The 13,976-nt window shown below is 41.2% G+C and overlaps 1 protein-coding gene across 1 annotated transcript in view; it reads right to left on the reverse strand.

The window, feature by feature from the left end:
- Positions 1-317: 317 nt before the first annotated feature.
- Positions 318-13,976, reverse strand: part of IRAG1 (inositol 1,4,5-triphosphate receptor associated 1) — a 1,344,613-nt gene continuing 1,330,954 nt past the window's right edge. The window contains exon 24 of the mRNA XM_044059494.1: positions 318-1,687. Coding sequence (XP_043915429.1) covers positions 1,477-1,687 — 211 coding nt within the window. The 3' untranslated portion in view covers positions 318-1,476. The remainder of the gene's footprint in view (positions 1,688-13,976) is intronic.

Genomic DNA, 13,976 nt, shown 5'->3' on the forward strand with positions numbered 1-13,976 from the left:
TATTTATATGAGCCATCAGCTTATATGTATTTTTTCCATTATTTCTTTCACATCTGATCAATATTTTTGGACCAGCTAAAACAGTCTATAACTAGACAATATGGTTTGAATTCTTACATTTTGCCTTGAAAAACAGGATTTCCTTATCGAAAGAGGGCATTTAATATCCAAAAGGTAGTGAAATCTCACTATGTAATATACTAAACAGGTGTTATGTTAAATCTATTTAATGCAAACTGTGTAAATGACAGAACCAGTCAAACATTTGTTTGATGCCCTTGTGATAAGCTATTTATGTTTCAGGATCAAAGAATAGCACTAGTGAAGTTTTGTTTTTAATTAGTACAGCTTTCAGCACAAACATCGACATAAATCTTAAATAATTACATTAAAACCTAGTGGACTTCTTACCTTTTTGTTCCTATTGTACACTAGGATTTTTATAAATCATATTTTTTTCACACAGTCATAATTAACTTTTATGATTTCTCATACCAGTCTTCAAAATAACTTTCAGTCTCACAGATTTTTCTGATACAGTTTTTGGATACTCTTCTACAAGTAAAACGTCCTACGGACATAGTGTAAATAGTGAATATAACTGCTCTCCGAATCTAAAATTAGCACATTGCATTCCACTGTCTGAAATGGAATGAACAGCATGCTCAGAACTTACATTAAAAATGTATATAGCTGTACAACTGTAACAATACATCCAGTGCTATTTTACTATATATATATCTTCTAATCCACATTTTTGCAAAGTCAGGTAGCTCAAAATAATTTTATATAGAATCCATTTCTTGAGTCAAAACACTCTTCCTTTTTAAATTAAATACAGCAAACTTCACCTTCAGTCTTTGTAAGAGTAACTACATACCAGATCATTTTGAAATCACTACGCTCAGTAGAACATAATTTATTTTGCAGAATTATCAGCTCAGTAGAACATGATTTATTTTGCAGAATTATCAGCTCAGTAGAACATGATTTATTTTGCAGATTATCAGCTCAGTAGAACATGATTTATTTTGCAGAATTATCAGCTCAGTAGAACATGATGTATTTTGCAGAATTATCAGCTCAGTAGAACATGATGTATTTTGCAGAATTATCAGCTCAGTAGAACATGATGTATTTTGCAGAATTATCAGCTCAGTAGAACATGATTTATTTTGCAGAATTATCAGCTCAGTAGAACATGATTTATTTTGCAGAATTATCAGCTCAGTAGAACATGATTTATTTTGCAGAATTATCAGCTCAGTAGAACATGATTTATTTTGCAGAATTATCAGCTCAGTAGAACATGATTTATTTTGCAGAATTATCAGCTCAGTAGAACATGATGTATTTTGCAGAATTATCAGCTCAGTAGAACATGATGTATTTTGCAGAATTCTCATTCTCATTCACTTTTGTCATCCAAATATCCGTGAATAATCTCTGTGTGTATGTACACTTTTCTTTAGTGTACTATTTTTGCTGAAGTGCTGAGGTCCACCAAGAGTGTTGCTGATTTGTAGAGCATGAGCTTTTCCCATGAGATGTGTCAGAAACTGAACTGTAGATACCGAACACAAAGGCAAAGACGACAAGAACTGCTGCCACAATCCAGATGATGTTCCAGTCTTTATGTAATTTGGGGCACAAAGCACTGACTAGTTCCAGCAGTTCATCGAATTTACTGCAAAATAAAAAAAAAATGAAGATTAAGTTGTTAGAGATCAAACGTCATTCATATCAGTTTCATAGTACCTGGGTAAAAGTAAGCATTTGCTACAAATCTGTTAGTTACTCTGGGTTCTGTGGGACAGAAGGACGTGTCCATAATTCTTGTTGCAATTATGTGGCTTGTTTAGTGTGTCTGGGCACTAGAGGAAAATAAGGAAGGAAGGAGGAAAGGAAGGAAGGAAGGAAGGAATGAAGGAAGGAATGACGGAAAGAAGGAAGGAAGGAAGGAAGGAATGAAGGAAGGAATGACGGAAAGAAGGAAGGAAGGAATGAAGGAAGGAAGGAAGGAAGGAAGGAAGGAAGGAAGGAAGGAAGGAAGGAAGGAAAGGAAGGAAGGAAGGAAGGAAGGAAGGAAGGAAGGAAGGAAGGAAGGAAGGAAGGAAGGAAGGAAGGAAGGAAGGAAGGGAGAGCGGGAGGGACTGGTCAATGTTAGGTCATCTGTTCTGAACGAATGACGTCAGATTCCTGATACAGAAGTGATATTCTGCATACAGCGCACTATAGGTTAGTACTTGCACAGGGACGTGGGAGAAAGGGAACACCAGGTGAGTATTACATACATTTTAAAGGAGGTCTTCCACACTGGATTGAAATCATAGGCTCGGCCCTTCAAAAAAGTCTTTTTTGTGTTTTGGCTTGGCACACTGTTTTTCAATAAACACAGTTTCTGCAGAATCAGCTCTGAACTTTAGGAAGTTAAACTGTTGAGATTTGACATTTTCTTTCTCAGTAACTAATTGGTACTGCACTGGTGTGAATTACCCAGACTGCATTGGAATATCTAGACAAATAATGCTCAGAAGGCTAAAACATGAACCAATGACAAGCTTCATCCTGTATGCCTGGGGCTAATTTCTTCTGTCACCATATGCAGGACATGTATGACCTTCAAGAAGTCATTTAACTAGAACTAGTCTGTTGGTTCACTTCTGAAAGGATGAAGTAGTATTCGATGGACTTATTTTTTCAGCAAATGAATAAAGTGAAGTAAGATCATGGGTTATACTTTCTACTCCATATGGTCTATATGTAGTTAGCCACTGATTCTTACATATAGATTTTGCTGGTGCTCATATAAAAAGATACATCATTGATGTTTCTTTGTCACCACTATGTCAAATGGAAGTGCCCAAACATTGTCTGCACATGTGTTTGAACAAGTCTACCACATATTAATGTAAAAGATATTAATCCTTTGTCATTTACTCTTGATTCTTACCAATTTATTAAAATTAAATAAATCATATTATAGTGAATAAGATGCCCATAACACTGTAAAAAGGTGCTTAGATGAGAAAGTGTGGAGTCTGCAAAGAATAGAGCAAGATGGAGACCGATAGTAGATGACAAGGAATAATTTGATTGTGCTGTATACAGGCAGTGATAACAGTGACAAACGATGCAGTGTATACTACAATTTGTGCAGTGTCAACTTATTTATTACAGTCGTCTATAAATTATATGTAAATATGCCATTCCAGTGATGCAGCTATCTCTACATAGGTTCATAGGTAGGTACTAGGCTATCTGCCCAAGGGCATTTATAAGCCTAGCCAGAGTGTGTCGGCTTTCACTGCCCCATTGATTAATTAACTGATCCTCTGTCAAGCAGAGCCAATGAATTGATCCCAGGGGTGTATTTTCTGTTACCCATCCACTCGTTAAGGTTTCTCTTGAAGAGTGTTAGTCAGGGGCTCTGCCTAATGTAGTTTGGAATTTTGTTCCAAAGCATGGGGAGTTTCTGTGACAGGAATCTGCCCCTCCAGCATGTTCTATTTATTGTTGTGGTGAGGTTTAGCTCACTAGAGCATGTGGCTCGCAGTGACTTGGATTTTTTTAGGTGGAGCATGTCCATCAATTCTGAGTTGGACATGGCTTTGTAAGTCAGGCCGAGATCACCGCTGGGTAAGAGATATGCCACTGAGTACAGCCGGATTTTTTCAGTCGGGCTACATAAGACATATGTTTGAGGCCAGTAATCCTCTTGGTGAGGTAGTTTTGTGGTCTTTCCAGCTGTTGGAAGTGTCTTGTGAGGTACATCCCAAATGGGGCATTGTACTTTAAGATGGGTCTGATGAGTGATGAGTAGAGGGGCACTATAACCTCTTTATTTCTAGATGCGAACCCTTTAGTAATTAGATGGGCCACATAGAAGAATTTCCTAACTACTTTGGCAATATGATTGTCAAATGAGAGATTACTATCTACCTGGGTCCCCAGATCTCTTATTAACTCTTCTGTATTAAGGGGGCTGCCACCTATGTGGTAATTCGTGGGTGTTTTTCCCAAACGGGATGACTATGCATTTTTTGGCATTTAGCTTGAGGCCATGACTTTGACACCAGGTGTCTGTCTCAGTAAGGCTCTTTTCGATGATGTCCGTGTCAGCCGGAGAGTCAGTTATGGCTCCCAGTTTGCAGTCATCAGCGAACTTGGTTAGCCATAGTCCTCCTGTGTTTGCCTGTGCTTCTGAGAAGTATATGCCGAACAATAGGGGTCCAAGGACCGAGCTTTGCGGGACACCACTCATGACTGGTTTAGAGTCAGACCTGGAGCCCACTATTCTTACCGTGTGAGTTCTGTCTGTAAGCCAGTTGGCAACCCATCTCATGACGTAGGGGTTTATGTTCAGGCTGGTGAGTTTTTCTGTAATACTCGAGTGGGAAATGGTGTCATAAGCCTTGGCAAGGTCAAGGTAGGCTGTGTGAACCACCTTTCCCTCGTCTATGGCCTTAGTGACTGTCTCGAAGAAGTCAACCAGGTTTAGTAGGCATGATCTGCCCTTAACAAAGCTGAACTGGGTCAGGTCAAGTGTTTGGAGGTTCCCAATGTCTTTGTTAATGAAATCCATGATGATGCGCTCCATAGCCTTGCAGACCAGGCTAGTCAGTCTTATGGGGTGATAGTTACCAGGGTCAGTTGTGGCCCCTCCTTTGTGGAGAGGAATAACCATTGCTGTGCGCCATTCTGTGGGCACGTAGCCTGTGGAGAGGCTGAGGTTGGACAGCGTGTTTAGGTGGGGGGTTTGTTCGTTCTGTAGTTCATGCAAGACGCAGCCTGGGACACCATTTGGCCACATTGACGGTGTGTTTTTGGCTTTTGAAAGGGCTGTTTTCACCTGTGCGTTTGTGATTTCCGGGACACTACACTTTTCCGGTATTGTTGTAGGCCCTTTTGGGGGTGAGAGGGGGATGAAGTTTGCACTGAATCTATTTGCCAGGATGTTGGCAATATCAGTAGGTTCAGTATATCTTGTGCTATTTTGCACCAGTTCAGTGCATATCTGCGAGTTGCCACTTAGATTCTTAACATAGTTAAAGAAGGCTTTGTGGTTATCTTTTGAATCCGTGGCTATTTTTCTTTCAAAGTTAGCCTTGGATGATTTTATGAGGGACCTTAGTTTCTTACTGATACTGTTCAGGGATGTCTTTCCTTCTTGGGATATCTTTTTTTCTGAACTAGTTTCTTCCTTCTATTGTATAGCCTGTTTATGGCAGGGGTCCACCAAACTGCTTTCCTTCTCTTAGAGGAGTGAGTCTTGGTTTTGCTAGAGTTGGCATGATCCATGCATCCTTGTAGGTGCTCATAGACTGCATTTGTAAATGTTTTTGCATCTTGGGCAGCGTTATCTTTTAGCGTGGGGGCTGTGAAAATGAGTACCTCTGTGTTAAGTAAGGTGAAGTTTGCTTTAGAAAAGTTTTTTTACTGTGGTTTCCTTAGTTGGGGGTGGTGGTGGTGGGGTGTGGACATCCAGAGTGATTAGTTTATGGTCTGATCTATCCAGTGACGGATTGACCTCCAGTGTGGAGCACTTGTCCCCCATGTTGGTGATGACCAGGTCCAATATGTTTTCACCTCTGGTAGGGGAATTTACCAGCTGATCCAGGGCATTTGAGTTGATGAATTCCAGGAAGCACTGGGCCTGGGAGTTTGTACTCGAGTAGTTTTCCCAGTTAATGGTAGGGTAATTGAAATCACCCAATATCAGGGTGTTTGGTAGGATCTTCATGTTTTCCAGTGTCTCCAGAAAGGTGGAGTGGTGGTCCTGGGTCATGGAGGGTGATCTGTAGCAGGCCACAATTTGCATTGCAGATTTGTCCGATGTTAATTGCACATGGATGAGCTCAGAGTTATCATGCTGTGCCACTAACCTGGAGGTGTAGGTATCCTTGATGAATATGGATACACCTCCCTCCTCCTTTTGTGTTTCGGTCCGTGTTCTGTGGCTGAAACGTGCGGTATGAGTTGTAGCCCAGTAGTGCTGGGGTGCTCTCTGAAGCCTTGAAACAGGTTTCAGTTACTGCACAGATGTCGACATTCTTCATACTGAGGAGTGCTTCAAGCGCGTGCATTTTGAGATTTAAACTCCTGGTGTTGAGTAGCATAACCCTCAGTTTTTTGTTAATTGTGCTGTTTGCGGAGGTGGGTTTGACTTTTGAGCCTTGCCTAAAAAAGGCACTATGGGGGCAGCAAGAGCCCTGGCCAGTAGTCGAAAACCTAGGGGTGATAGGTGCAAGCCGTCTCTTGCAAAGCAATGTGGCATGTCGAGCATATCGTCCCAGGCTGACAGACATTGGATCCCCTTTGAATGACACAAGAAGCTTAGCCAATTGTTGAAATTGATCATTTTTGCTTTATACTAAGGTATCATTCTTGGTGAGGGCAGAATGCTACTCAGGGTCAGGGTCATACCAGCCTGGACTACATGATCAGAGAGCTCTTCCATGTATCTTTTCATGTAGTCCAGGGAGGTACGTCTCAGGTCATTCACACCAACATGAACAATGACAGAGTCATATTTGTACTTGTTCTGGAGTGACCTGAGTGCTTGTGTTATTCTGGCTCCCAACAGGCAACTAACAGTAACCTTCTGCTTGTCCAGCCTAGTGAGTGGGACATCAGTGTGCCTGACTATAGAGTCACCTATTACTTGTGTTAGGTTTGTTATTTCGCCTTAAGGGTTGTGATTGTGCGGCACACTGATTTTGTGTTTTATGTGTTGTCTGGTTTGTGATGGGAGGTGCAGGTTATTTGGGTGTCTGCTTTGGAGGTCTCTGATGCTTTTGCAGGTTTTTATTTAGAGCCTCAGAGTATGATTTTGTGTATTTATGCGTATTTTTTGCCAGTGCTGTTTTAGTAGGTCTGTGTGTGGCTGGAGATTTGGTGCAAGTGTTAACCTTCTCCTCTTGACTGTCTGTTCCAATCTTGGGTGAAGACAGCTTAGCCTCCAGTTTGGCTGTATAATTGCATCGCTCGCATATGTTAGTGTTTTGTGGTAGGAGGATTGGGTTGTTTGTGTACATGAGGCAGTTGTAACATTGCCTCAGGATACCCAGATTCACCAGCTGGACTGGAGAGTACTTCTGAAATTGCCCTTTGGTCATGCCTGAATAGTAGGGTGAGCTGCTTAGTCACTTGGTTGGTGAGGGGTGAATAAAGAGCCTTGCCCTGCTGGGCAATCAAGTGTCAGGGTATATCAGTGCTTGCTATTAGGTCGGAGCAAGTGCTGGGCTGTAGGATGCTTTTTGAGTGCTTAGGTTGAGAGTTAGACTAGTTTCAAGGGAAAAAACTGAAGAGGAGACTTAGTGGAGCTGGGAATAATTTAACCGTAGCTAACCAGCGCTGCCCGGAGTGCAAAACCATGCAAACACGGTTTTTATAATAGGGAAATGAAAGAGATAGAAATTAGCCCAAAATGGCCAATAAACTACTAACTTCTGGGCTGGAACCACTCCTCCAGGGACAGATAGGCTGCTCAAAGCTCCCCTCTCTCACCGGTGAACAGAGAAACTTCCTTCTATCCAAGTAAGGTATGGGCAACTCAGAAACTAGTATCACAGCCCTTAATTCAGCACTAGCCTAAAAACTGGACTATACTAGCTTAGAAAGGCGGGAAACAAGGAATTTTTTTTTTGTTTTTTTGAAAAGATAAGGGAAAAACAGTAAAAAACAAGTAATCTCCGTGGTATCCCCGAAGTCTCAAAACAACCCACTAAAGTGTAGTGGGTCCAAAAACAAAATAGTATAAGAAACTTCTCTGTGTGGAAGATTTTCAGTCCATATATTTCTAGTTAATCACTGTATATTAATCAGATCAGACAATAGTAGTAGAAGTAGCGAACTTAAACTCGTTTTAAGTCAAAACAAAACAAAACAAAAAATAATAATACGAAATATAGTAGCACAGCAACTCAGGAACAGTAAATTCCAAATGTATTTAATAAAAATAATAATAAATTCAACACAGCAATTTACAAGTTGTTTCTGACTGTACCAGTCTCTTCAGAACAATGTAACCTGTATCAATGTTAGCACAGCAAATGTATGTATAGCTGTAAGTAAAAAAAACAAGAACATCATGAAAATTAAAATAATTTAAACAAGTAATAAAATCATGAACAATATATGGTGGTGTGGCATACGTCATTCAGTTTGATGGTTTTGTTCAAATATATAATTGTACAGCATTACTAAGTATTCAAAAGCAATCCAAGCAAGGCAGGCAGTCTGTTTCCAGTCGAAAATCCTTTATTAAGTACACAGACAAGTGATCCAAGTAAAACAAAAATCGAGTAATCATTTCCTCACAAGCTTTCTAAAAAACCTCCCTGGACTACATGAAAAGAGACATAGAGGAGCTCTCTGAGCATGTAGCCCAGGCCGGTATGACCCTGACCTTGAGTAGCATCTTACCCTCACCAAGAATGATGCCACAATATGAAGACAAGATGATCAATTTCAACAATTGGCTTAAGTGTTGGTGTCATTCAAAGGGGATCCAATGCCTGTCAGCCTGGGATGACATGCTCGACAAGCCACGATGCTTCGCTAGGAATGGCTTGCACCTGTCACCCCTGGGCTTTCGGATATTGGCAAAGGCTCTTGCTACCCCATAGTGCCTTTTTTTAGGCAAGGCTCAAAAGACAAACCCACCTCCATAGGTATCACAAGGGATAAGAAACTAAGAGTAATGCTACTCAACGCCAGAAGTCTAAACCTCAAGATGCACGACTGAAACTCCCCTTAGCCAGGAGAACAACGATAACTTTGCAGTAACAGAAACCTTGTTCAAGGCCTCCCAGAGCACCCCAGCACTACCAGGTTATACCTCATACCATGCTTTTCGCCCCAAAACTTGGACCGAACCACAAAAGGAGGGGAGTATCAATATTCACAAAGATACCCACACCTCCAGGTTGGTGGCACAGCATGAAGCATCAGAGACTATCCATGTGCAACTAACTGTGGGTAAAACTGCCTTCCAGTTTATAGCCTGCTACAGACCACCCTCCCAAACACAGGAACCCCACTTGGCCTTCCTGAGAATACTGGAAAATATGAAGGTCTCTCCAAACACCATTATATTGGGCGACTTCAACTACCCAAACATAGACTGGGAGCATTACTCTAGCTCCAACACCCTAGCCCAAAGGTTCCTAGAATTTATAAACTCAAATGCTATGGAACAACTTGTTACCACTCCCACAAGAGGGGAAAACATACTGGACCTGATCATCACCAACATGGGGACACTATGCTCCAGACCAGAAGTGTATCCCTCACTGGTAAGATCAGACCATAAACTAATCTCACTGGATATTCACATCCCGACCCCACCCCCTGCCCAGAAAACCACAGTGAAAAACTTCTCTAAAGCAAATTTCACACGCCTCAAAACCGAGGAAATCCTTCAAAGCCCCCGGGCCTGTGGAAAATACGGCCCAGACCACAGAATCCTTTATAAACGCATTCTATGAACACCTTCAGGAGTGCATGGATCATGCAATCCCAAATAAAACCAAGACCCAATCCTCCAAATGCAGACGTCCTGTCTGGTGGACCCCAGCCATAAACAAACTATACAATAGAAGGAGGAAGCTACTACATGATAGAGCAAAATCCCAAAAGGAAGGCATCTCTGATCAGTATTAGCAAAAAACTACGGGCACTCATAAAATCGCCTAAGGCCAGCTTCGAGAGAAAAATTGCACAGGACACTAAGGATAATCACAAGGCTTTCTTTAGTTATGTTAGGAACCTGGGTGGGAATTCCCAGATATGCTCAGAATTAGTCCAAAATGACAAAAATACACCGAGCCCACAGACATTGCCAGCATCCTAGCTGACAGGTTCAGTGCAAACTTCTCCCTCTCCCCACCAAAAGGGCAAATATCTATCCCAACAGAGTGCTGCCCCTGACATCTCAGATGCTCAGGTAAGAGCCGCCCTCTCCAAAGCAAAAACACAGCATCAATGGGACCAGATGGTGTCCCGGCTGCGCCCTACATGAACTCCAAGAAGAGCTAAACCCAAACATAAAACTACTGTTCAATCTTAGCCTTACTACAGGATATGTACCCAAAGAGTGGCGTGCAGCAACAGTGGTCCCTCTCCACAAAGGTGGTGCCTCAACGGATCCTGGAAACTATCGCCCATAAGCCTGACTAGCTTGGTCTGCAAATCTATGGAAAGGATCATCATGGACCTCATAAATAAAGATATTGGGGACCTACAGACACTGGATCCTACCCAGTTTGGCTTTGTTAAGGGCAGATCCTGCCTCTTAAACCTGGTCGATTTCTTTGAAACAGTCACCAAGGCCATTGACGAGGGAAGGTGGTCCACACAGCCTACCTGGACCTCACAAAAGCCTTCGATACAATACCCCACTCGGGCATTATAGATAAGCTCACCAGCTTAAATATAAACCCCTATGTCACTAGATGGGTTGCAAACTGGCTCAAGGACAGAACCCACATGGTTAGAATTGCTGGAGCCATGTCAGACTCCAAACCAGTTACAAGTGGCATCCCACAAGGCTCAGTCCTGGGACCTCTCCTGTTCGGTATATATTTCGGTGGTACAGGCCAACACGGAAGGACTGTGGCTGACCAAGTTCGCAGATGACTGCAAACTGGGCACCATAATCAACTCTCCAGCCGACACAAGCATCCTCCAAAAGGGCCTCATAGAAACAGACAACTGGTGCCAGAGCCATGGCCTCAAGCTAAACGCCAAAAGTGTATAGTCATCCCTTTGGCAAAAACAGTGCCCACAAATTACCACATAGGTGGTAATCCATTAAGTACAGAAGAAGTCATTAGGGACCTGGGGACCCAAGTTGATAGCAATCTCTCATTTGACAACCATGTGGCCAAAGTGGTTAGAAAAACATTTTATATAGCCCACCTAATCATGAAGGGATTCACATCTAGATCAGGGGAGGTCATCGTACCTCTTTACTCATACCTCATCAGGCCCATAATTGAGTACAATGCTCCTTTTGGGATGTACCTTACCAGACACCTGCAGCAACTGGAAAGACCCCAAAAGTACCTCACCAAGAGGATCAAAGGGCTCAAACAGATGCCATATGCTGCCCGGTTAAAGAAACTCCAGCTCTACTCAGTGGCATACCGCCTGCTCAGAGGCGATCTGTGCCTGACGATAAAGCCATGTCCAATCCAGAATTAATGGACATGCTGCACCTCAGAAAATCCAAATCCCATCGAGCTACGTGCTCGAGAGACTTGAACCTCAGCACTGAAATAAATAGGACATGCTGGAGGGACAGATTCATAACCCAGAGGCTCCCTTCACTCTGGAATAAAATCCCAGTCCAGGTTAGGCAGAGTCCCACATTGACTCTCTTCAAGAGGAACCTTGATGAGTGGATGGGAGATCGTAGGTTTACCCCGGCTATCACTTCTGTGTCACTGTTAGACAGAGGCACAGTATACTAACCTCAAAAAAAGGCATAGCAAAATTAATTTAAAATGGGTGGCGAAAGCCAAACACACTCTGGCTAGGCTTATAAATGCCCTAGGGCAGATAGCCTAGTATGAACCTATGAACCTATGAACCTATGAACCTATGAATGGAGTGGTTTATTGTGCTGTAAAACAAAGTGTTATTGTTACACATGTTAAATTCACATCCCTTGCCCCATCAGTGTGACATTCGAGCTGGTAAAATGCTTTCTAAAAGTATATATATATTTAGAAAGCTTGTGAGGAAATTATTACTCTGTTTTTGTTTTACTTGGAATGCTTGTCTGTGTACTTAATAAAGGATTTTCGGCTGGAAACAGACTGCCTGCCTTGCTTGGATTACTTTCGAATACTTAGTAATGCTGTACAAGTATATATTTTCTATTATTATGTTTTGTTTTGTTTTGAGTTAAGATGAGTTTAAGTTCGCTACTTCTACTACTATTGTCTGATCTGATTAATTTACAGTGATTTACTAGAAATATATGGACTGAAAATCTTCCACACAGAGAAGTTTCTTACACTGTTTTGCAAAAACAGTAAAAATACACTTAAAACAGCTTTAAATGACTACAAACGATCAGAAAAGGCTATCACACTTTAATGTGTAGCCTACAACAGTTAAACAAATTATTTAAACAAAAAATGACTTTTTAAAAGTGCAGGCAGTCAAATAAGTACAATATGTGAAAAAAACAAGCTTTTAAATCACAATAAATGCTGTAAAATCTGCGTTTAGGCGGAAAACAGTTCAGCAAGAAAGTACAGAAAACTGATACTTAATCACTCCAAAGTCTCTCTTCTAAGCTAGAATGCTTGTATCAGTTTAAGGCTTTCTAGTGCTACCCAGTAGGTTAGTTACAGGAAAGATGGGAAACAAGCACAGATGTGGTATTTTAAACCAGAAAGTTGAAAGAGATGGACAAACTGTCCAAATGATCAATAAACTACAATTTCTGGGCCAAGAACCACTCCTCTTGTGGTAGACAGGCTACCTAGTGCTTACCACTCCCACTGATAAGCTAGAAGGCTTTCCTCCAACACAAAAAGGCTTGTGGGGCTCAGAAGCTTACCAACAGTCCTGGATACAGCAACTCTATATCTGGACTAGGCTAGTTACAGGAAAGGTGGGAAACAAGCGCAAGTGTGGCTTTTAAACCAGAAAGTTGAAAGAGATGGAAAAAAACTGCCCAAACAGCCAATAGCTACAATTTTTGAGCCAGGAACCACTCCTCTTGTGGTAGATAGGCTACCTAATGCTTACCACTCTCACTGATAAGCTAGGAGGCTTCCTTCCAACACAGAAAGGCTTGGGGGGGGGGCTCAGAAGCTTACCAACAGTCCTGGATACAGCAAGTCTGTATCTGGACTAGACTAGTTACAGGAAAGGCAGGAAACAAGCTTAGAATTTATTTTCTTTTTTTTGTTACAGAAAAGCAGCTAAAATAGCAGTAAATACAATTTAAATTGCAGTGCAGGCCAGCACACCCGAGTGTGTAGCAACACTGCAGCAAATACAGTTCAGATAAATGCAATTAAATTATTTATTTATTTATTTATTTTTGAGGGAGGGAACAGAGCAGGATTAAGAGGCTACAGGGGTTGTCCTTCCCAAATGCTCTTTTTGTACACAGTAGGAGTGCCTGAAATCAGAATATGATCTCACTGCACTAGCTGCCACTCGTTTCCAATTCTTTATTTTATCCAATGGAAATCCTACCCTTACATAAAACCAGTTCCTCACTTTAGAATAATTTCTTTATCATCTAAATTATTCTAAGGACCCATCATCCTTTCAGTAGAATTTTTTTTCTTTATTTCCTTTCATCATCCTCACTGTAAAATGCTAAGCATGACCCCTTCTAAGATCCACACTCTTCCTCTTCACCTCTACTCCCCTCCTCTTCCTTCTTACTATATTATATATTTACATGGTTTTCCCTCGAGTTCTCTTCCATATTCATGAACGCAATCACAGTTACAAAGTATTTCCTCAGAAGTGTACTTGCTCCATCACTTAATATCTTTGTCGTTCATTTGTGAACTCTTCCTATCAAATGAATTTTTAAATATTTTAATGTTATAAAAAATGATGCACAGTGCTCTTAATACATCCAAACTAGAATGCCAATGTGCAGGAAGACTATCGACATATCTACCATGTAAACTGGACTAGTAATACTCTTTTTAGTGTCAACCTATTTAAATATGAGAAGGCAATGTATACAAATACACTATGATAATGATGTTTGCAGAAGATGTACAAGATTTTGAGGAGGCAGAATGTAAGTAATAAACTTGTTACAAGATGAAAATATACAAATATATAGTTTTTAATATAATGGAAACTGCACTAACTGGGTGAATAACTTATTTGGCATAATAAGTAGAACAGAAAACAATCTCTGAGTAACAGAAGCAAGGAGAAGCGCAGACTATATGTGAATAACATGTACACTTGCTATATATGGA

The sequence above is a fragment of the Protopterus annectens genome, chromosome 17.part0, assembly GCF_019279795.1.
Source record: "Protopterus annectens isolate FY-2018-M chromosome 17.part0, PAN1.0, whole genome shotgun sequence".
In the NCBI taxonomy this organism is placed as follows: Eukaryota; Metazoa; Chordata; order Ceratodontiformes; family Protopteridae; genus Protopterus; species Protopterus annectens.